Source organism: Tenrec ecaudatus, chromosome 8, assembly GCF_050624435.1.
Source record: "Tenrec ecaudatus isolate mTenEca1 chromosome 8, mTenEca1.hap1, whole genome shotgun sequence".
NCBI classification, from domain to species: Eukaryota; Metazoa; Chordata; class Mammalia; order Afrosoricida; family Tenrecidae; genus Tenrec; species Tenrec ecaudatus.
This window is the reverse complement of record NC_134537.1, coordinates 73398339-73418808: the sequence shown is the minus strand read 5'-3', so window position 1 is coordinate 73418808 and position 20470 is coordinate 73398339. Positions and strand designations below refer to the sequence as shown.

At 38.6% G+C, this 20470-nt stretch overlaps 1 protein-coding gene across 1 annotated transcript in view; it reads left to right on the top strand.

Annotated features, from left to right (window-relative positions):
• The window catches only part of CSMD1 (CUB and Sushi multiple domains 1), a 1770408-nt gene that overhangs the window by 1620499 nt on the left and 129439 nt on the right, over positions 1 to 20470 (top strand). The window contains exon 50 of the mRNA XM_075557189.1: positions 18937 to 19122. Coding sequence (XP_075413304.1) covers positions 18937 to 19122 — 186 coding nt within the window. The remainder of the gene's footprint in view (positions 1 to 18936; positions 19123 to 20470) is intronic.

The window sequence follows — 20470 nt, the reverse complement described above, 5'->3', positions numbered from 1 at the left end:
ACATTTAATATTTCTGATCCTAATATGTGTCTAATTCTGATCCAACTAATGTCTCTAGTAAACCATATGTCAGTCCCATGCATTACCTATCTTGTAAATTATATGGGCTGTCAATCTTTGCGACTTCTTGCTTAGAAAAATGTCCATCACCTGATGATTAAAAATTACATATAGAACTTCAATGACTTAATTTATTATAGTAAAATAGTGATCATAAATTTTGTTATGACATACTTTGGTGTGTGTATAATCCTGCTTTAGTGTTTTCTCATCTCAAGTGTCTGCAGTGTATCGCAGAGTTGTCTACTGAATGTCCCGTGGACTAATGGCTCTGGCAGCATGTTGCCTGGTGGTGCTCGCCCCTTGCTGTGGTACTGGAAGCTAGGCCACCCACGGTTCTAACACCATGGGGTCCGATCTCAGTGGACCTTTTTGTTCACTGAATCTCTCTCTGGGTGTTCATTTCAGTTGCTTTATGTACTAGGTCATCTTGTAAGCGTGTATCTGTTTCTAGGTCACCTATTCTTATCCGTTGTAGCACACCTTTTCCTGTACAGGATCCATAGTGTTTTAATTAAACTAAAAATAATATACTGTCACATCTAGCATGACTAAATCCTGCTCATGATTCACTATTTTTAGAACTTTCATTGGAAGTGTTGGGACTTTTACATATATCCAATCAGAATGTCAAGATAATTTTACCAAATAAGAAATTCTTATTAATTTACTTGGAGTTGTACATTATTTTTACAAATGAATTCTATTATTCTATATTTGACAATTAGGGAAACTAGTTTACTAGATGACTTCTTAAAGGATGTTTTGTATACTCTCATAGCATCTGACTCTCAGGAGCAAAGTTGATAATTTACTTAGTTTAAATCGGTGAAAGGCTTAAAAAATTGCCATTTGTACCTAAAGTATAGATCTAACCAACTAGATAGAAATATAAAATTATGCTCATGACATCCATATTTTTATAAATAATATCTTACTGAGATTTGGGTGAAAGTTTACACAGCAAATTAGATGATCATTTGACAATTTACACAAGAATAGTTCAATGACATTAGTTTCATTCATCAGAATGCAGCCACATCTCCTTTAGTCCGGTCTGTTTGCATCCTTTTCAGGACACTGGTGTTCTGGTGCCTCTTATCCTCTCAGCTAGGCTTTCCACTCATTGTTGACCTTTCTGTCTCACACTTCAGGCTTTTAAGTAGCACCAATTGTAATCCTGTATTTTGTCTACGACTTTGCTATTTTACTAAAAGATTTTCTCAGGATAGGCTCACTTCTTGGTCCAAAGAATATCTTTGGACAATAATCTCAAAGAATACAGTTAAAATGTGTCCTACTCCTTCTCCTCCCCCCCCTCCCCTCCTCCTCCCTCTTCCCCCTCTTCCTGCTCACCCTCCTTCTTTTTCTTCTTGGTTAAGAATCCATGCCACCTTGTCTTTTCACCCTTTCTGGATAATCTAGTGACCTCGGTCAGAATGAGGAGCACTCGTAGCCATGCATGAGTCTATTCTTCGCTTAGGGTAATGAGCCTGGTGGCTTGTCTAGACGTGTTTCTTCTCTACCTTGCTGATGCCCTTCTTACATATTTGCTCTTGGTGAATATAGAACAGTAAATGTGCTTAGCTCACTGTTCCCAAACAGAACATGATTTTTTACCCACTTTGTTATACTGATTGACTGAGTTGTACTCTGAGACAATGATTCCGTGGTTTTGAACCCCCCCCCCAAAAAATCAATCTTGGAAGCTATTTGGTTCAATGAATATATGTACCTGTGCCCACAAATTTGTATCTGCATGTACCAATAGGTACTTCAGCAGAGAATACTTGGTGGTGTAGTGAAAAGGACTGGTTTACTAACCAGAAGCTTGGTTTTTCAAATGCACCAGTCACTGCACGTGAGAAAGACGAGGCTATCTACATGAATAACTATTTACTGATGGTCTCAGAACCCCAAGAGGCAGCGATCCTGACTTACAGTGTCACTGAATGAGAATGGATGATGGCAGTGGCACATAGATAGAGCCTTCTAGGTCTTCTCACCTGTATGTTTATCAGTTCTATGCAATACATGTATGCATACATTCACCCACATATATTCAAACCTTTTGCGTTGTCCGTGTTGGAGTAGATATCATTTAATTTATGACATTTTTGTCACAGATAAGCTTTCATCTCGAGCCATTCTCCCAATATCTACTATATTTTGTACTATGCCCACCACCAGTACTATTTTCCATTGTGGAAAATAACATTTTTGAAAGATTATTTTATTGGGGGCTCTTGCTGCTCTTATGGCAATCCATACATCAATTGTATCAAGCTTATTTATATACATGTTTGCCATCATCATTTTCTAAACATTTACTTTCTATTTGAGCACTTGGTATCAGCTCCTCCTTTTTTCCCTCCTTCCCCAACCCTCCCACCATCATGAGCCCTTGATAAATTATAAATTATTATTATTTTCATATTTTACCGATTCTACCAATGTCTCCCTTCACCCACATTTCTGCTGTTCACCCCCCTGGGGGTGGGAGGGTAATGTGCTGATCTTTACATTCACTTCTCCCTTCCTCCTCTTCTCTCCCAAATTCCCCCTTCCCTCCTGGTATGTCTACTCCCATTTCTGTTCATGAGGGGTTTATCTGACCTGGATTCCATATGTCATGAGCTCTTATCTATACCAGTGCACATGCTCTCATCTAGCCAGAACTGAAAGGTAGCACTGGGGCCATAAGAGTGGTGGGTGAGGAAGCCTCAAAGAACCAGAGGAATAAAGTGTGTTTCACTGGTGCTATACTGCACCCTGGTTGACTCATGCCTCACTGTGGCCCTCTGTGAGGGGAGGTCATATTGTCTACAGATGGGGTTTAGGTATCTGCTCTGATCTCCCTCATTCTCAGCCATATGTTTTTTGGTTTTTTTTAATTTGGGTCTTTTGGATCCCATCGACACCTCATGATCACACAGCCTGGTGTGTTTCTTCCATGTGGTCTTGTTGCTTCTCTGCGAGATGGCAACTTATTTAATGTCAAGCCTGTAAGAACCTAGACTCTATCTTTTGATAGCCAGGCACCATCAGTTTTCTTCACCATATTTGTTAATGCACCCATTTTGTCTTCAGAGATTGTGCTGTGAGAGTGAACATCACAGAATTCCAGATTGTTAGAACAAAGTGTTCTTGTGTTGAGGGAGGGCTAACACAGAGGGCTAAAGTCTGTCCACTTCCTCAGTGTATTGCCATATAAATATAAGTATGTAGGCCAATACCTCTATTTTCATGAATTAATATATTTACATATGTATACACCTATTTTAGTACCTCTATCTATAGTTTTGCTTCTGAGATCTTTCCTCTGTTTTCTTTTATCTTTCTTCTGCCCCACCAACACACTTGCCCTTCTTCTGCCTTTTAGATTCAGTAAGATCAATGTTTTTTTCCAACAACACCAGTATCTCCATATCCTCCTTTTCATTGATTTCAGTGCCCTAGTTGTTCCCTTGTCTGTGGCATTGTTTGCTCACCATTCCCTTCCACTGCCTCCTCATCCCCCTAAGTCCCTCTGGAACCATGGGTCCCTTTGCTTTCTCCTCGAATTTACTTCCCAGTTCCATCTTACATAAGTAGACAAAGCAACAATAACAGACAAACAAAAGATTCAAGAAAAAAGGGAAAAAATGAAAAAGCATACATATTTCCAGGTCTGTCCACTAACCTTTATGACTATCTTCCCCCTGGTGGGGGTGGGGACTGCTGTCCAGGAAATTCCCCCTTAGTCTGAAGTCTATGTTAGAGACTTTCTGTTCCCATTGCTGACCTGTGAAAATAACAAATCTTAAAGACAAAATTCCAAATTCTTCTAACTCACTCCTGTTTTTCCTGGTAACTAGGAATGAATAGTGGTCTTTTTTTAAAAAAATAGGTTCTATCTATCTATCTATCTATCTTTCTATCTATCTCTATGCCTTCTGTTTCTGTGTTCTGAACTATTGTGTAGAATTGTTGTTAGCTCTTTTCTAATTGTTTTGTAGAATTCTCCATGGAAGCTGAGTTAGTTTTTTGTGTCAATCTGGCTGATAAACACATGTGGGATTAATTGAAGGGCGGAGGGATAAATGCCTCAGTGAGCCTCGCCTTTCTAATTCTCAGGTCTCTTGCTTTGTAATGGCTGCACCAGGGTGCAGCTGCCTTAGCAGTTCCCTGCTTCAGCTTGCAAGGCTGAGTCCCCAAGCAGAACCACATGGACCTACCCCCGATGCAGCCCTGGGTTCTGGAGCAGCCTTGTGGAGACCCCTGCCAGCGCGGAGATGCTTACACGTTCACTGACTCAGTTTTCCTCCAGCAGTTGGCATCATTGCCTCTGTTTTGTGAGATGGAGGAGGACTTTGTGGATTGGTGTTGGACATATGGGTTAATGAGTTAATGTTGGACTTGTGGGCAGCATTGGGTTGGGATGTTTTCTTGATACACACTTAATCTTTACGTAAAACTCTCTCTTATACATGAGTTGCTGTGGATTTGTTTCTCTAAAGTACCCAGGCTAATACAGAAGCCTTCTAGGTGGAGGCTTTTTGTGACTGTTGGGAGTGTTTTTTATGACATCCTCTATTTCTTTGGCTAGGGATCTGTAATAAATGTCTACGTGTATTATGTTAGGTTAGGTAACTATGTTTCTTAATATTTGTTATGTATCTCAATTAGTAGATAGAATGTTTCTCAAAAATTCATATTTCTTCTAGATTTTAAATTTGTTGGAGTATAATTTTTAATAATTGTCTATTATCATCCTCATTAACTCATTGGTTTCTGTTGTGATCTTTATTTAAGTGATTCTGTTCTGTTTTGTCCTCCTGTAACTCCATGGTATATTTAATATTCTTCATCAACACTGAAAATCAAGCATAGTTCAAAAAAGCAATTATTTTCTGGTCTTCTTATGCATTGCCTAGTTTTCACGTGCACACAAGGAAATTGAAAATACATGGGTTGGCTTTATTCCTCAAAGTGATGCCTCTGTTCTTTAACACCTGAACGAGTTCTCGTGCAGTCAACAACAGCAGCATTAGTTTTTAAAAATCTATTGATCACCATAAACTCAGGTTTGTTTTCATAGGACAGGCCTCCTTAGGACATATTGCCTCCTTCGCATGTTTTAGTTTCCTTTTTGTATCTCCTACTGCTCCTGTAAAAGGGACCCTGGTGGTGTAATGGGTTTCACATTGGGCTGCTAACTACAAGGTCAGCAGTTCAAAACCACCAGCTTCTTAATGGGAAAAAGATGCATCTTTTGGTTCTCATAAAGCCTTAGTTTTGGAACCCCACAGAGGCAGTTGTACCCTGTACTGTATTGACAGGGTGAACCACCCTCTAACAACCACAGGGTTGGTAGGCATAATTGTAGGCAATAATATTTAAAGAGCATAGTAGAGTCATAGAAGATAAGGGAGATAGGAGAGAGTAAAATAAAGGAGTCAGACACATTTTTTGGTAGTATGATCTCACCAGCCAGGCCCACGCAGACAGGAAGGAGGAGATAATGAATATATTTCTAACCAAGGCTTATACTTAGGGGGCATGCAGGCCCCCCTAATTACAGGTAACCACATACATAACAGGAAGGGGTTGTAACATAGTCAAGACAAGCAATGGGAAGGGGCGATCTAGGGGTACCCATGTGACAAGACTGGCGGATCATAGATTCAAGATGGCAGTCTAATCTTGATCCTCCTTGAGCTGGCTTGACTTTGTCTCCCGGCTCTCCCTCAGGGAAACAATCACTGTCTTTATCAGCAGGGTGTGAGCCCCCGCCTATTGTGAGACAGACAGTAGTGTCTGCTGGAGATGGCTGGTGCCCTCAGGGAGAGAACTTGTACGCAGCTGACTTCACTGTTCTCCAGCTGGCAGATCCTAAGCTGAGTGGACAATATGGAAACAACCTGGGGAAAAACCTGCTTGCATCCCACACTATAGGGTCTCTAAGAGTCGAAATCTACAACTTGATGGAAGTGAGTTTGGTTTCAGATGGTCTTGTATAATTTTCACGTCTTTTACTATATTTTGTAGAACTTGGATAATTTTATTATCTACATTTACTCATTTTCTATTGAGATTGTTTTTTGATTTCCATGGGAAATTTTTCTCATGGTGTGCCCTCATGGCACAATAGCTAAGCGACCATCTCCAGTGACAGGTGTGATTGAGAATACCACACTTACTAGTCACTCTTTTCATGGAAGGTGTAGAATTCAGTCTTGGCAAAGACTCACATTCCTGAGAACCCCATAAGGCAAATACAAGCCACCCCACAGGGTCTAAGTCAATCTGACAGCACGGGTGTGATATATTCCATCAAGAACCATTAGAGGGTTCTCTTTAATCTATCTTTCTATTTACTTGTGTGCAGATTCAGGAGTTCTGGAATTCAACACACACTCTAGAGTGGCAGAATGAGCTTTCCCAGGCGCTGGCCTGTGCTGTATGGCTTGGCTTTCCCATAGTGAGGGCAGAGGTTTTCTGTCTTTTCCTCATCATTGCCCTTCTGCGGGTTCTTCCCTGATGTCCTGTCTGAAACATCCCTCTGGCCCTGATGCCTTACTGCATCTCCTTGTCTTTATTATAATCCGTCATGGTTCTCAGCTGGGAGTTAGGAAGATTCACTCTTCCCAACTGCATGATCCGCACACTACCACTTCCAATATGCACTACCTTAAAACCTTTCTGAGTTTATGTGTCCCTGGGTTATTGACCAATCCTGTCTCAGATGATTGTGACGAAGTGAGCAGTACTCCAGATGTCAGCAAGGGGATCTCGAAGCTTCTATGAGTCCTCACTCTTCCTTTATCTAGATCTGGCTTCCCCCCGACTCTTCACATGTTAGCTGTCATCCAGACAATCTGAGAAATCTGCCTGTGTTTTTCCAAAGAAAAGTTGTTCATTGAGGTGCTTGCAGGGTTATTGAATAGCAGTATCTACTTAATTTAATAGCTTGCTTTTCCTTGATTTAACTTTAGTATGTGTTTTTTCAAAGCATCTCTTGATTTGAAACTATCTTTGTAATGTGAGATAAAAAACCATCTTACCCACAAGTATAGGGAGCAATAAATTAAAGATGCTGCACAGTGATATCTGGTTGTCAAGTCACTCCAAACTCAAATGTGCTACTGCCCAACCAGCAAAGTTCAAAAACATCTGCACAGGGTTCAGCATATTGATCAATATTTGAACCAAAAACGTTTGCAGCCCAGAGTTTGTCACAAGTTGCACCGCGCGCCTCAGACACAGAAAGTGAGGCTTCATGCCCAGTGCCTCTTGCTCAGATCACACACAGTGCTGGTGTTAGTGCATCAACAACATCGCTCAGTGTAAAGGTTTGTGCTTTATTTGTGTAAATTGCCATAATTGCGACTCCAAAGAAAGTTCGCGATACCACAGTAAGACTAAGATGGAAACTGTGAGAACCCCAGGAATGCTCCATAAAGACATCCTGGTGAGATGTGAATCAGGTCGCCGCTGGTCTGATTTGAGTGCTTCTGCACAACATGGCTCAGCTGACAGGATCAATATTTTTGAAAAACAAATGCATTCAAAGTGTCGATCGTAGTGAAAGGTGGGAAATCACGAGCCATGCAATGAAGAACTGAGACTGTCAAAGAGACTGAGAAGTTCTGAGAGCAGAGCGAAGACACAGACACATGCGAATGCTCAACGGCCCCATAGTGATGTACAGTCCTGGAAAGATGAATTGTGACGTACAGTTTTCAGGCCTCAGAACCAATGATGTGTTTTTCTGTTATTTATTATATGTAAAATATGTTCAGCTCTCAAACTCTCAATGTTTACACATGAATTTGGAGTGAATCGAGTTTGATAACTGATGTATCACTGTACATAGATACTAAGGAGCCATGGTGACAATATTAGGAAAACCCTAGGCTGTTGACCTCAACGGCTGCAGTTCGGACCCACCAGCCACTCCGGGGAAGCGCGATGACGCGATCTTCTCGTGTAAAGATTTCCACGTGCAGATGCCCTATGCAAGGCCAGCTTAAGTCAGAATTGACGTGATGGCAGTGAGCTTGTAAAACTATTGAGAAAGTTATGTTAGTCAACTTTATGCTTTTAGTACAAATAGAGAAAGAGATCAATATTCAGATCTTTGGCATAATCCAATTCCCAGTCCAGCCATTCTGGCTCCAGCAAAAACTAAAATAGCTTTAAAATGAACCTCATGAATGAAACATTTAAGGCAGTGGTTCTCAACCTTCCTAATGCCGTGACCCTTTCATATAGTTCTTCATGTTGTGGTGACCCCACTCAACCATAAAATTATTTTCATAGCTACTTCATAATGATAATTTTGCTACTGTTATGAATCAGGTGACCTCTGAGAAAGGGTCATTTGACCCAAAGGAGTCATGACCCACAGGTTGAGAACCAATGATTTAAGGTTTTTCTAGTCAGTCTTTCTTTAATTTGGACTGAAACACTTGGACAAACACATATAAATATAGCTGAGAGACATACTCTTTCACCTCTAATTACAAGCATTTAGGCTTGTGCAGTCAAAGACTCAGGAAAAAATTCTATTAGATGCATTAATATTCTTGATTTTGTGGATCTTTCCTCAAGTTACAATGAATGACCTATTCTTAAAGGGTATGTATAGGATGTGGCTATAGTGGCTACAGATTGGGCTGCTAACCTCAAGGTCAGCGGTTCATAACCACCAGCTGCTCTTCAGGTTTTTAAAGACAGCTTTTTACTCCCATAAAGAGTTACAGTTCCGCAAACTCACAGCGGTCATTCGACACTGTCCAATAAGGTTGTTATAGGTTGCTGTGAGTTGTCAGTTGGCTATAGAATTTATAGTCTTGAAAGTAAGGGGCTATGCCTTTATTTTTAATCGGGTATAGAAGTACATTTCATTTCATAGAATAAAAAGCAAAAGTCAAACTCTGCCATCAAGTCAATGTAAACTCACGGCAACCCTGTAGGCCAGAGTAGAACTGCCCCTGTGGCTTCCTGAGAGCGTTTAACACTTAATGGGCGTAGAAAGCCTGCTCGCTCTCCCCTGTGCTAGAATAGTTAACAGTACTGTTAAATATTATGCAAATGAAGCAACTGAAGAGCAGTTAAAGGCATAATCAGAAATCCCTCTATTGTGCACTTGGTACACTGTTTTGAGTTAGATGCTGGTTCCCCAATCTGCCAAATTTGGTTAATAGGTGCTATTCCCATGAAATAACTTGCAGCGGTACAGAGTGCTGTTGACGTTCCACAGTGAGGTAGAGTATCTGGAATACTGCGGGCAGAACGGTGGTGTGGGGGAGCTCAGCATGAGACAGGTACACACTCGTCTTCTGAGGGGCCCTGGTCACATAGGGAAGGGGTTTTGCGTGTCTTCGTTTGAAAAGCCTGTGTGAGAATAACCTTAGTTTTGAGACTGCTGTTGTGCATAGTATCTGCTTCTCTGGGCTTTTATTTTTTCGAATTTTATTAGAAATATAGTTTAATGCCTTCTTAAACTAGAAATTATATACATGTACTATAATGTACATTTTAAAATCTGATTTAATATTGAACATATAGTAAGGAATAAATGAGATGGGACTGGTAGAAATCTTGGAAATCAGTCAACCTATGAAAAGTTTTGGAGTTTCTTGAAACTTTTTTTGTTAGCCTAAATCTCTTTGGTAACAACTTAACTACATCCAATGGATTAGGTCTAGAAAATCCTATCGCGACTGACCAAAAGAAATTTAAAGTATTTATTTAATTTAACTGTTAATATCCCTGGGGCTATGCATTATATCCTGTTGTTGGAAAGCTGTTTATTATTATGCTGAAACTATTAATCTCCTAGTGTTTTCATTTAAATTTCTTCTTCAGAAATTATGACAGTGTGATATAATAAATCTATGATTAGACAGGGATAACAGCATCACAGAATCACTGAAGTCCATTTTACAGTAAATCTAATTTATTTATTTGTATCCCATTTACTCTCAGAATGAATTTGCATTGGCCACATGTGCTGTTGCCCAATGTATGCATTTTCCAAATCCTAGTGGAAAAGTTGGCCTAAATGAATTCTCATTTTAATTTTCTTTTTTTGACCATTTTAATCAGTTTTATTGATTCATGCTTTCAGTTCTTATTCAGTTAAAAAACAGGCACATCAAATACATCCTCTTATTGCTCATTCTATATATCAAACATAATAAATAATGGCAATAAAACACCAAGACAGTTATAAAAATGACAGCCCAGCCTCAAACATTGCATTTAACCGTCCAATATAGAATAATCCAACAAAAAAAACATAAAGGTGCCACGTGTGAAACCATGCAGTTTTTTTCATAAGCCTCAAGATTGGACTTATGTTTGATTTCCTTTAGAGACACATTTGGGCTTTTATAATTCCTTGAAAAGGACTGGTGCAATGCAAAAGAGTGCACATTATAGCTTCATGACGTCACCACTATTACATTCATATGCCCAAATTTGTTACAAGTGCATAAGAAAGAGGGAAATAAAGTCAATCATCACTCTTGCAGGATAATGTAAATGTCAGAAAGAAAATTTTGTTATTGTACAAAAGAGGAAGCTACTTCCTGTAAAACAGACAGAAACAATGCCAGAAACTCAAGCAGACCAGGGAGCATGCGCTTCATAGTAGAAATCTTAAAGTTACGCTCCATGTAAGCTGGTTGCAGGGAGACTATTGCAAACAGCATGATGGATATGAGACAGGTAATCCTGGCTTTACAAATAAGTCAGCGTCATCACCATTTATTAGGACTCTGGTGCGAGCTGTTGAAAGGAGTTCCCAATGGTCTCTCACAGATCGGAGTTCCTTCACCTGCATCCCCTAACAGACCTTGGAATCATGTCAAAAGCCTATCCCAGAACACCCCACTTCCCTCCCATACCACATATCTAGGAATGGGCAATGGGAATCCTTATTTTAGGCTTGGGATAGGTTTTGAATAGGATTCTTCCCCAATTTCATTTCCTTTGCTCTGAAATCAGGTAAAGATGTTATAAAGGTTTAATTAAGAGCTTAGACTAATATGCCAGGATGCTTTATTCACCGGGAAGCCTTGGAATCAGTTCATTTCCAAGACAAGGCGCTTCATATGGATTTATTATATATCTTCTCTGGGCCATTTCCTTTTTCTCTCACTAATGTTCAGTGTCAAGTGGAACTAAAATCTGAAATTCTGTAGAGTTGCTCATGTGAACTTATCCATATATTTATCTTTCAATTAATTGGTAGGAGTTAGATATTGAAGTGATTCAGGTCATTCCCAGCCATGGGTGAGACAACAATGGAAGTGAGTGTAGCACCAACAGCACTGTGTCAGAGAGTCAGACCCAGAAGCCCTTGCGCAGCAGGCTGTCATCTAAAGTCTAATGTATTTTGTGTTACCTATTGGCGATTTCTGCAATCAACCTGCAGACGTCTGGCTAGACATTCTGCATATTATTATTAATTTTTAATTTAAACGACTGTGTAGTTATTTGCCAATGTTCACTCAGTTCATTTAATGTGCTGAGAAAGAACTTTGTTTGTTAGCAAATAGTAACCTCCACACTTGAGAAACTGTACTATTCTTTATGTTTACTTACAAAAAGCCCATAGACTAAAATTTTACAATTTTTTTTCTAATGTCTCATCACCAAGAAATTGGTTTCTCAGCCTTATTGATGCTTTTGATTTATCAGTGCTTATGCGGTCACTACTAATTTTTCTTTCATATTTTAAGATGACCTTGAAGGAGACAGTATAGGCTACCTACGTAGTTTCCTATCTATCTACCTATCATCGATCTGTAGTTACATCTATATAAATATTTTATTAAGATTTTTCTCTATATTCTTTTTTAGTAACTGGGACACACTTTGTTTATTTGGCTTCTTCTCAAAGCTCACTGCCCTCTAGTGGATTCTGATCATGGCAACCTGACAGGACTGTATCAGGGACCTGACAAGACAGGGTATCAGGGACCTGACAGGACAGGGTGTCGGGGACCTGACAAGACAGAGTATCGGTGACCTGACAGGGCAGGTATCAGGGACCTGACAGGACAGGGTATCAGGGACCTGACAGGACAGGGTATCGGGGACCTGAAAGGGCAGGTATCAGGGACCTGACAGGACAGGGTATCAGGGACCTGACAGGACTGGGTATCAGGGACCTGACAGGACAAGTATCAGTGACCTGACAGGGCAGGTATCGGGGACCTGACAGGACAGAGTATCGGTGACCTGACAGGGCAGATATAGGGGACCTGACAGGGTAGGTATCAGGGACCTGACAGGACAGGATATCGGGGACCTGATAGAACAGTGTATCGGGGACCTGACAGGGCAGGTATCAGGGACCTGACAGGACAGGGTATCAGGGACCTGACAAGGAAAGTGTCAGGGACCTGACAGGACAGGATATCAGGGACCTGACAGGACAGGTATCAGGGACCTGACAGGACAGGGTGTCGGGGACCTGACAGGACAGGGTATCAGGGACCTGACAGGACTGGGTATCAGGGACCTGACAGGACAAGTATCAGTGACCTGACAGGGCAGGTATTGGGGACCTGACAGGACAGAGTATTGGTGACCTGACAGGGCAGATATAGGGGACCTGACAGGGTAGGTATCAGGGACCTGACAGGACAGGGTATCGGGGACCTGACAGGACAGGGTATCGGGGACCTGACAGGGCAGGTATCAGGGACCTGACAGGACAGGGTATCGGGGACCTGACAGGACAGGGTATCATCAACCTGACAAGACAGGGAAGACTGAGTCTGTTAGATTGTGACTGCTGATGGGAGTAGAAAGCCTCATGCTTCTCCCTTTATTTGATTTATGAAGTAAGATTTCCCAGCAAAATTGACTAGTTCAAGCTACATTTATTTGTTTGTTTTTGCATTAATTATTTCATTAATCAAAAAGAGAGTCGTCTGATTCACTGAAAAAGAGAGCATGGCAGACCCTGATAGTAATAACTCGCCGTACAGACACATCATACATTTGTGGTGAAGTCTTTCTTTGTCTTTATTTTTTAAGGAGCCCTGGTGGCCCCGTGGTTCAGTGGTGAATGCATGGCTGCTCCCTGAAAAGCGCTCCTCAGGAGAGCGATGTGGCCGTCTGCTTCCATCAGACACTACAGTCTCATAGACCCTGTCCGGCACGTCTACTCTGGCCCTCTCATGTTTACCACTCCCTCTGGTCAAGCCTGACTGGGAACAAGGTGGTACAGGTGTGCCGGCAGTCTGACGGAGAAGCGAGACTAGAGGAAGGAACATCCTCTGTACTTAAAAGAAAAACTCTTTGATTATCAAACTAAATTCCTACAATATCCTTTTGTGTACACTTATTTGAAAATTTTAAACAAACAGTTGCTTAAATGTATGTTGCTCAATTCTAAAGCACCTTGATATAATTTTGAAAGTACTTAAATTTATCTTGCAAAAATCTATGATGATCTGTACCTACCGACTATGAGAAAATATGACTTTTTCATTCTGAGTGCCTAATTGTCTTAGTGTTGTTACCATTCTTAACAATCTTTTGCATTTACATCAAAAACTTTAAAAATTATTGACTAGTTTTATCAAACAAAAATCTTGTTACTGTATATACCTCCAAATACAGATTGCTCTGAAAATTAACCAGTAAATAAAATGCATATGTTTTTTCCATAAATTCTTAAAAGACCAGATTGGGTGTCCATTAAGATCTCTTACAAATTTGAATCTTTGTGCTTTTGAGCTCTAAGGGACAGCAATTAAAAAGGTATTGGATTATAAATTTCATTTGTGACAGAAAATTTTCTTTATTTTCCTCTAGTTTTCTCTCCTGAAATATTTCTCTTCTTTTTAAAATTGAAAGAAACTTGGTTTTATATTCCTAAGAACTTACTTCTTTTAGTTGTTCTATTTTTAATTTTTTTTTTATTTTAAAAATACCTATGGCTTCTTGCCCTCTCTGCACAAATGGTCGGTCAGTGCAGTCCCTCCTGGACCTTTGCTGTCATAGAGCCTTTGCCCTGGACTCAGCATCAATGGTTGTCTCCCTTGCCCAGTTGAGCCTCTGCTTACAATCACTCATTTCCATGCCAACCCTGCCGTGTTGCCGCCCTTTCATAGCTTTCTTCTGTTGGCTTGTTTTCAGTTGAGAGATGCTTTCTCTTTCCTTCCTTAGGCTATAATTTCTAAGTATTTACCAAAGGTTTAGATCTGAAGATAGTTGTCAGCAGAAACCCCATGCATTGCTATCCCAAATTTCTCCTTTTCTGGACTTCCTAATGTTGAAGTCATTCATCCATTTCATTTGGTTTCTGCAAATACTGAGTCATGAGCTCTCCTTTCCTACCCTATTTCCACAAGCACCTTCAGTTTACTCAAGGTCAAGGGAAGGGTAGATCTGGAACTGGACATTTTCTTTTGAGGGCCTAGAATCCCATCTGCTCTTAGACAATCTATAAGAACGGTGTACCGTGTCATTCTAGGCCATTGGTCTACCTTCCTTACTAACTGTTTCTATTCTGCATCTAACACAGAATTAGCGATGCTGGGAAAACATCATGACCATGTGAATTGTGGCTTAGTACCTAAATATTCTAAGAAAGTACACAGGGCATCTGATAAAATAGAGTTGTAAAGTCGTAAGACTTTGTACAGATATATAATTTCAGAATTGAAGTCATGTAATATTTAGAGTTTCATTTCTGGGGTCGAGGACATGTGAAATGGAGTTGTGTGCTTGTGACATCTTTAAGATCATTTGAAAGACATTGCATTTTCCTTTAGCATTGCTTCATTATAAGCCATCAGAAATTTGGATTATTTTCATTTAGACACATCAAATATGGTATTTCCTGAAAATAACAAAAGCATAACCACATTGATATTCTAGTACACTGCATTTTAAAATTCATAATTTACATCAAAATAATGTGGTCAGTTAAAGTAATTATAATGAAAGCATAGTACTTATGCAGTATAAGCTCCCTTACCCCTTGGTGTTCATATTATGAACTGAGTACCTACACGTACTAAACTTCAGCAACATGATGATTTCTGAAAAATTTTTAATTCTACCTTTTGTAATGTAAAATATATATTTCCATTTTCTAGAAATGTGAACATATATTTATTGAGCACTATGATGTGCTAGACATAACAAAGGGAAAAGGGTAAAAATATTGAGAATATGTTTGCCCTCTGAGAACTTTTACACTTTTAGGAAGAAAACACATGGATACCACTTAGGTTAGATGTTCAATATATGTTAGATGATTGGTACATGCTGAAGGACATAAGCTATTACAGGGAACAAACACAAAAACCTAGAAAGCTATCTTTATCTTGCTAACCTGCTGCTTGTTTCAAACTGCCTCCCATGGAGCTTACAGCCCCATGTCTAAACACTATACCACCAGGGAGCATGGTGTGCTACATTCTCAAATTCTTTTCCTTAGCATATATCGTCAATCTCTTCGCAATGTCAGAGTAATTTTGAAATGGATACTCTGACTTTTACTGAAAGAAAATCCTAGAAATTATGTGACATAAATATCTCAAGTCTCTGAAAGGGGGAGAGAAAAAGGCAGAATGAGTAGGGTCTCATTGATTAATTCTCTAGGTTTCCTTTTACTGTACTATACAGCAGAGACCCTGGAAACCCTGATACACCAGTGAACACAAACATCAGTAATAATAATAACAAAAGCCCCAAGAAAATTGAAGGAACCAGTAAAGACCAGTACTTAAAACAGAATTCTTTCAGAAAATAACCACTCTACTCCAGACAAACACCAGAAAGAAATTGAGACTGTACCCCATCCTGGAAGCAATGACTGAGTAAAAGTGCTGCTAATGAGAATAAAGTCCTGCCCCCATATATGAAGGACTGTTTAGGGTCAGAGAGGGCTGAATGGGAAGCTGTGGCTTTTATCCCTGCCACATGGCAGCAAATCTAGCACCCACAGTATTAACAAGGTCACCCCGGGTCTTCCAGCTTCTCTTGGTTATAACAAGGTCCCCATCCTCTTCTCGCTAGCATGATATCACCAGAGATCAACTGGAGAATCTGGGCTTTTCTCTACTGTGGTAAGACTACCTTGTCATGATATCAATGGCCCACATGAAAAGTATGGCCTTCCAACCACAGCTCGCTTCAATGATTTGTGTCTCCACCCTTATCAGAGGAACCATATTGGAGACTCAGGAATGTCACCATCACTCATAGGTAAAAATAGCCACCTCTTCACAGTAAAGGCTATCTTGTATAGGGTCACGATGTGTCTGAATCCTGCGAGCCAGAGAGAAAATATGAACACCAACTGCAAGGGAGTAATAAGATGTCAATGGATGCCAACAAGAACCTGTTGCTACTTGCATTTCCAATGAGATGACAAATCCCTCTACTCACCAGAGCAATTTCAACAAGACCTCCCAGGACATCACATTTAAATATCTTCCAGACTATAATATATCCATTCTTCAATGGAAAATAATGGGCTATACAATAAATATCAATTAAATGACAAAATTAACCCAAAGATGCCAACAACAATTTGGTATCAATATTATCTGTCAAGAATTTAAAAACAGATTATACACTTGAAACAAATTTAAAATATGAAATGTCAGCAAAGATATAGAACATATTAACAAAAGAATAGAAAATCTGAAGAAGAATCACATATAAGCATTAGAACAAATTTATATAACAGAAAACAAATCTCAAAGAAGGGCTTAGTAGCAGAATGGAGAGGAAAAAAGGGAATTATAAGTGAGTGTAGAGATATAGCAACATCAATTACTCCACTCAAAGAACAGTAACAAAATAGAACAGCACTGAGCCTGCCTGAAGAAAACTGTTACAAAGTAACAGCCATGTTATCAGGGTCTCAAAAGGGAAATAAAGGGTGTGAAAGTACAGGAATTATGGAAGAGTAGCTCCAGATTTGGCAAAAGACATAAATCTACAGATTTGAGAAGCTGAGCCAACCGAAACAACTATGAGCTCATAAATTAACCCAGAGAGGTTCTGGAGATAAACACTGGATAACATGGAAAAATTTTGAAAGCAGCAGGAGAGAAGCGAATCTTTTCCTATAGAGGAACAAGGATCTCAATGATATTAGCTTTCCCATCGGAAACCTTGGATACTTAAAAAGAAGAACACGGCATTTTCAAATGCTGGAAATGTTTCAAGTGTTGAAGAAAGCTTTCGATCTTTTAGTGCTCTACAGTTAGTGAAAATACCTTTTATAAGTAAAGAAGAAGTAACCACATTCTCAGAGATATTGTGGTCCACAGATATACCCTACAAGAACAGATAAAATACTTTTTTTTCTAAAGAAAAGGAGAATTATAAACATTGAAGTGTGTCTTGAAGAAAGACAAAGAACGAAAATACGAGTAAATGCAATATACTTTCCTTCTGAGTTTTAGAAATGATATGTGATGATGTAAGCAAAAATTATACTATAATGTAATGTTGTTAGACACCATCAAGTTGGTCTATGAGGGGGTACCCCAAAAGAACCTGAATTGCACTGGGCAGAGCCGAGCTTTCATTAGCAGACATGTTTCCCACAAGGTGAGCACTGAGCAACTTGCTCTGTTAGTGCACTCAGTGGCGTCGCCTGGGAAGGTTCTCTCTGTTCACAGAAAATTTTTCTGTAAAAGCAGTTTTGGGTGAACCTCATTTTTGGTGATAGCTAATTTAAGAAAACAGCATGCGGCTGTGAAACTTAGTTTCCTGCTCTGAAAAATATACCCTAGAAACTGTTGTGATGTTAAACACAGCTTACAAGGACAGCACTATGGGAAAAACTCAAGTGTACAAGTGGTTTTCTTGTTTTGAAAACGGTGAAATGTCAATTGATTTCAAACTTCCTTTTGGACATCCATCAACTTCCCTAATGAAAGAAAATGTCGACTCATATGCATTTATATTTCATTCCACCAGGTCAGACTGTTAATCAAGCTTTCTATTTAGAGGGTCTGAAAAGATTGTGTAATAGTGTGTGACTATTTGGGGCAGACAGGACATCGATTTGTGCCAGTGCGACAATGTACCTGCTCACACAATCATCTCAGTGCACCAGTTTTTGGCAAAAAAACAGCATAACTCTCTTATCCCATGCACCTTACTCACCTGACCTCATTCCATGAGACTTTGTTTCCGTGAATGAAGAGGGACATGAAAGAACAACAATTTGACTACATGGAAGAGGTGAAGAAAAAAAAACAAGGGAGGTGCTGTCAGCCATCCAAACACATGAGTTTGAAACATATTTCCAAAAATGGAACTGCAGACTTGACAAATGTACTGTGTAATGGAGAGTACTTTGAAGGTGATAAGATTTTATTGTAACAATCATTTAAGTACACAACTATAATTATGACAATTATATTTTAAATGGAAAGATACATGACATATTAAGATGTAATCTTTCTATACTTAAATTAATAAAATGTCAGTACCAGAAGTCAATAATAAATTATGTATTTAGTACCAAGAATAACCCATAAAAATACTATAAACAGAGATACACAAGAAAAATATTACAGTTAAACAAAAACAGAATTCTAAAAATATTCAAGCTTTTGGTATGAAGAATGGATAAAGAACAATGAGAACAGGCCAAAAATAAAATGGCATTCTTAAGCCATAATATATGAATAATTATAAGTAATCTAAATATCCCAATTAAACATGAGGTTGTACAGTAGATTAAGTCAATGTCTATAGTAATAATGCGCATCAGAAATATAGATACCAAACATTTTATGTCTGTTTGAGATTCAAGAATTTTTAAAAGATGAAAAATTTCATAAATTCTCAGAAAATATAATACTAAAATTGTTATATTATCTTTTTCAGCTGTGTCCTGTGGAATTCCAGAATCCCCAGGAAATGGTTCCTTTATTGGCAATGAGTTCACTTTGGACAGTAAATTGATATATGAATGCAATGAAGGCTTTAAACTTGAAGCTAGCCAAGAAGCCACAGCAGTATGTCAAGAAGATGGATTTTGGAGTAACAAAGGGAAGCCGCCTAATTGTAAACGTAAGTGTTAATTAAATCAAATACTGCTCTGGATTCCATTAGAAAAATAATTCATTGGTTATAAGTTTAACATATATCATGGGAGGACTTGGTCTCTTGGTCTCCTACAGAATGTTAATACTAACAACAATTGCTTGTTTATAAAATAGTTCACAATAGTATTTTGTGAGAGAACAATTGGTTCCATAAGTAGCTATAGCACGGGATCTATACAGTAAACCCTTTTCTACGGTGTCATTTTCAATTTAGAGTTATAGAGACTAGAGCACACAGGACGATGTGTATTCTTTGTCTAAAGGGCAGTCAGTAGCTTCAAAAGCACTCATAGTTGGAGTGTATTGCTAGTTTCAAAATACTAGTTTTAATAATCAGTCAGGAAATACAGAATTGAAAACCAAATAGAGGGAAAAGTAACAAGAATACAAACACAAACAAAACTCTTATACTATGATTAATGCAGTATATTTAAACTAGATTCAGATTAGAAATCATGAAATTGTCCATTTTTAAAATTAAAAAACTATATAATATATTCTATAGAGAAAGAAATTATTTTCTATAAAGGTTTTAGCAAAAGGATACTGCATGATATTTGATTAGTCCATTGGCCTCTCTTTGTGTATAATATAGATGACTGGTCATGGTATATATAAAGTTGAAAGTTGAAAATAAAATAGTTGACCTTTCCCTCGTTTTTATTTCCCTTGCACGTTAATCTATTTATTTATAATAATTATGACATATCCTGAGAGTCAATTAGGAGCCATTGAAACAGCATTCATTTTTCCTGTTATTTTTCTGTTTAGAAAAATATATTTATAATTAAATGATAGTAGAGGAAGTTCAGTGGTAAATACATTTGTATTTATTTCATTTAATTCTAAACAAAATGATTCTCTTAGTCTAAGAATTTAAACTGGTAGATCGCAATATTCTCTGGATTTCTTGTAATAAGAAAACATCTCAAGACTTTAATACATGATTTTGTTTGCACATAGCCTACATATCAAATAATGTTTATAATTATATGTCTAATAGATGCTAGATATTTTAAAAACATTTTCTTTAAATCTCAAGGATCATAAAATTATGGCAAAAATGACATTAAAATTAGACTAATTTCTAATAATTCAATAAAATTTTAATTCTAATAAATTTCTACCAACATGCTAATAAAAGTTACTAATTTCCAGAAATGGAATTTCAATTCACCTTTATCTAATTCTGAATTGTATTCCCTTTTCAGGACACCAGCACTGTCTAGTTCCAGGTATATGTCAAAAATGCCTCAAAGATATTCTGACATAACTAGACTTACATCAAACATTAGAGCTCAAACATTAGTATT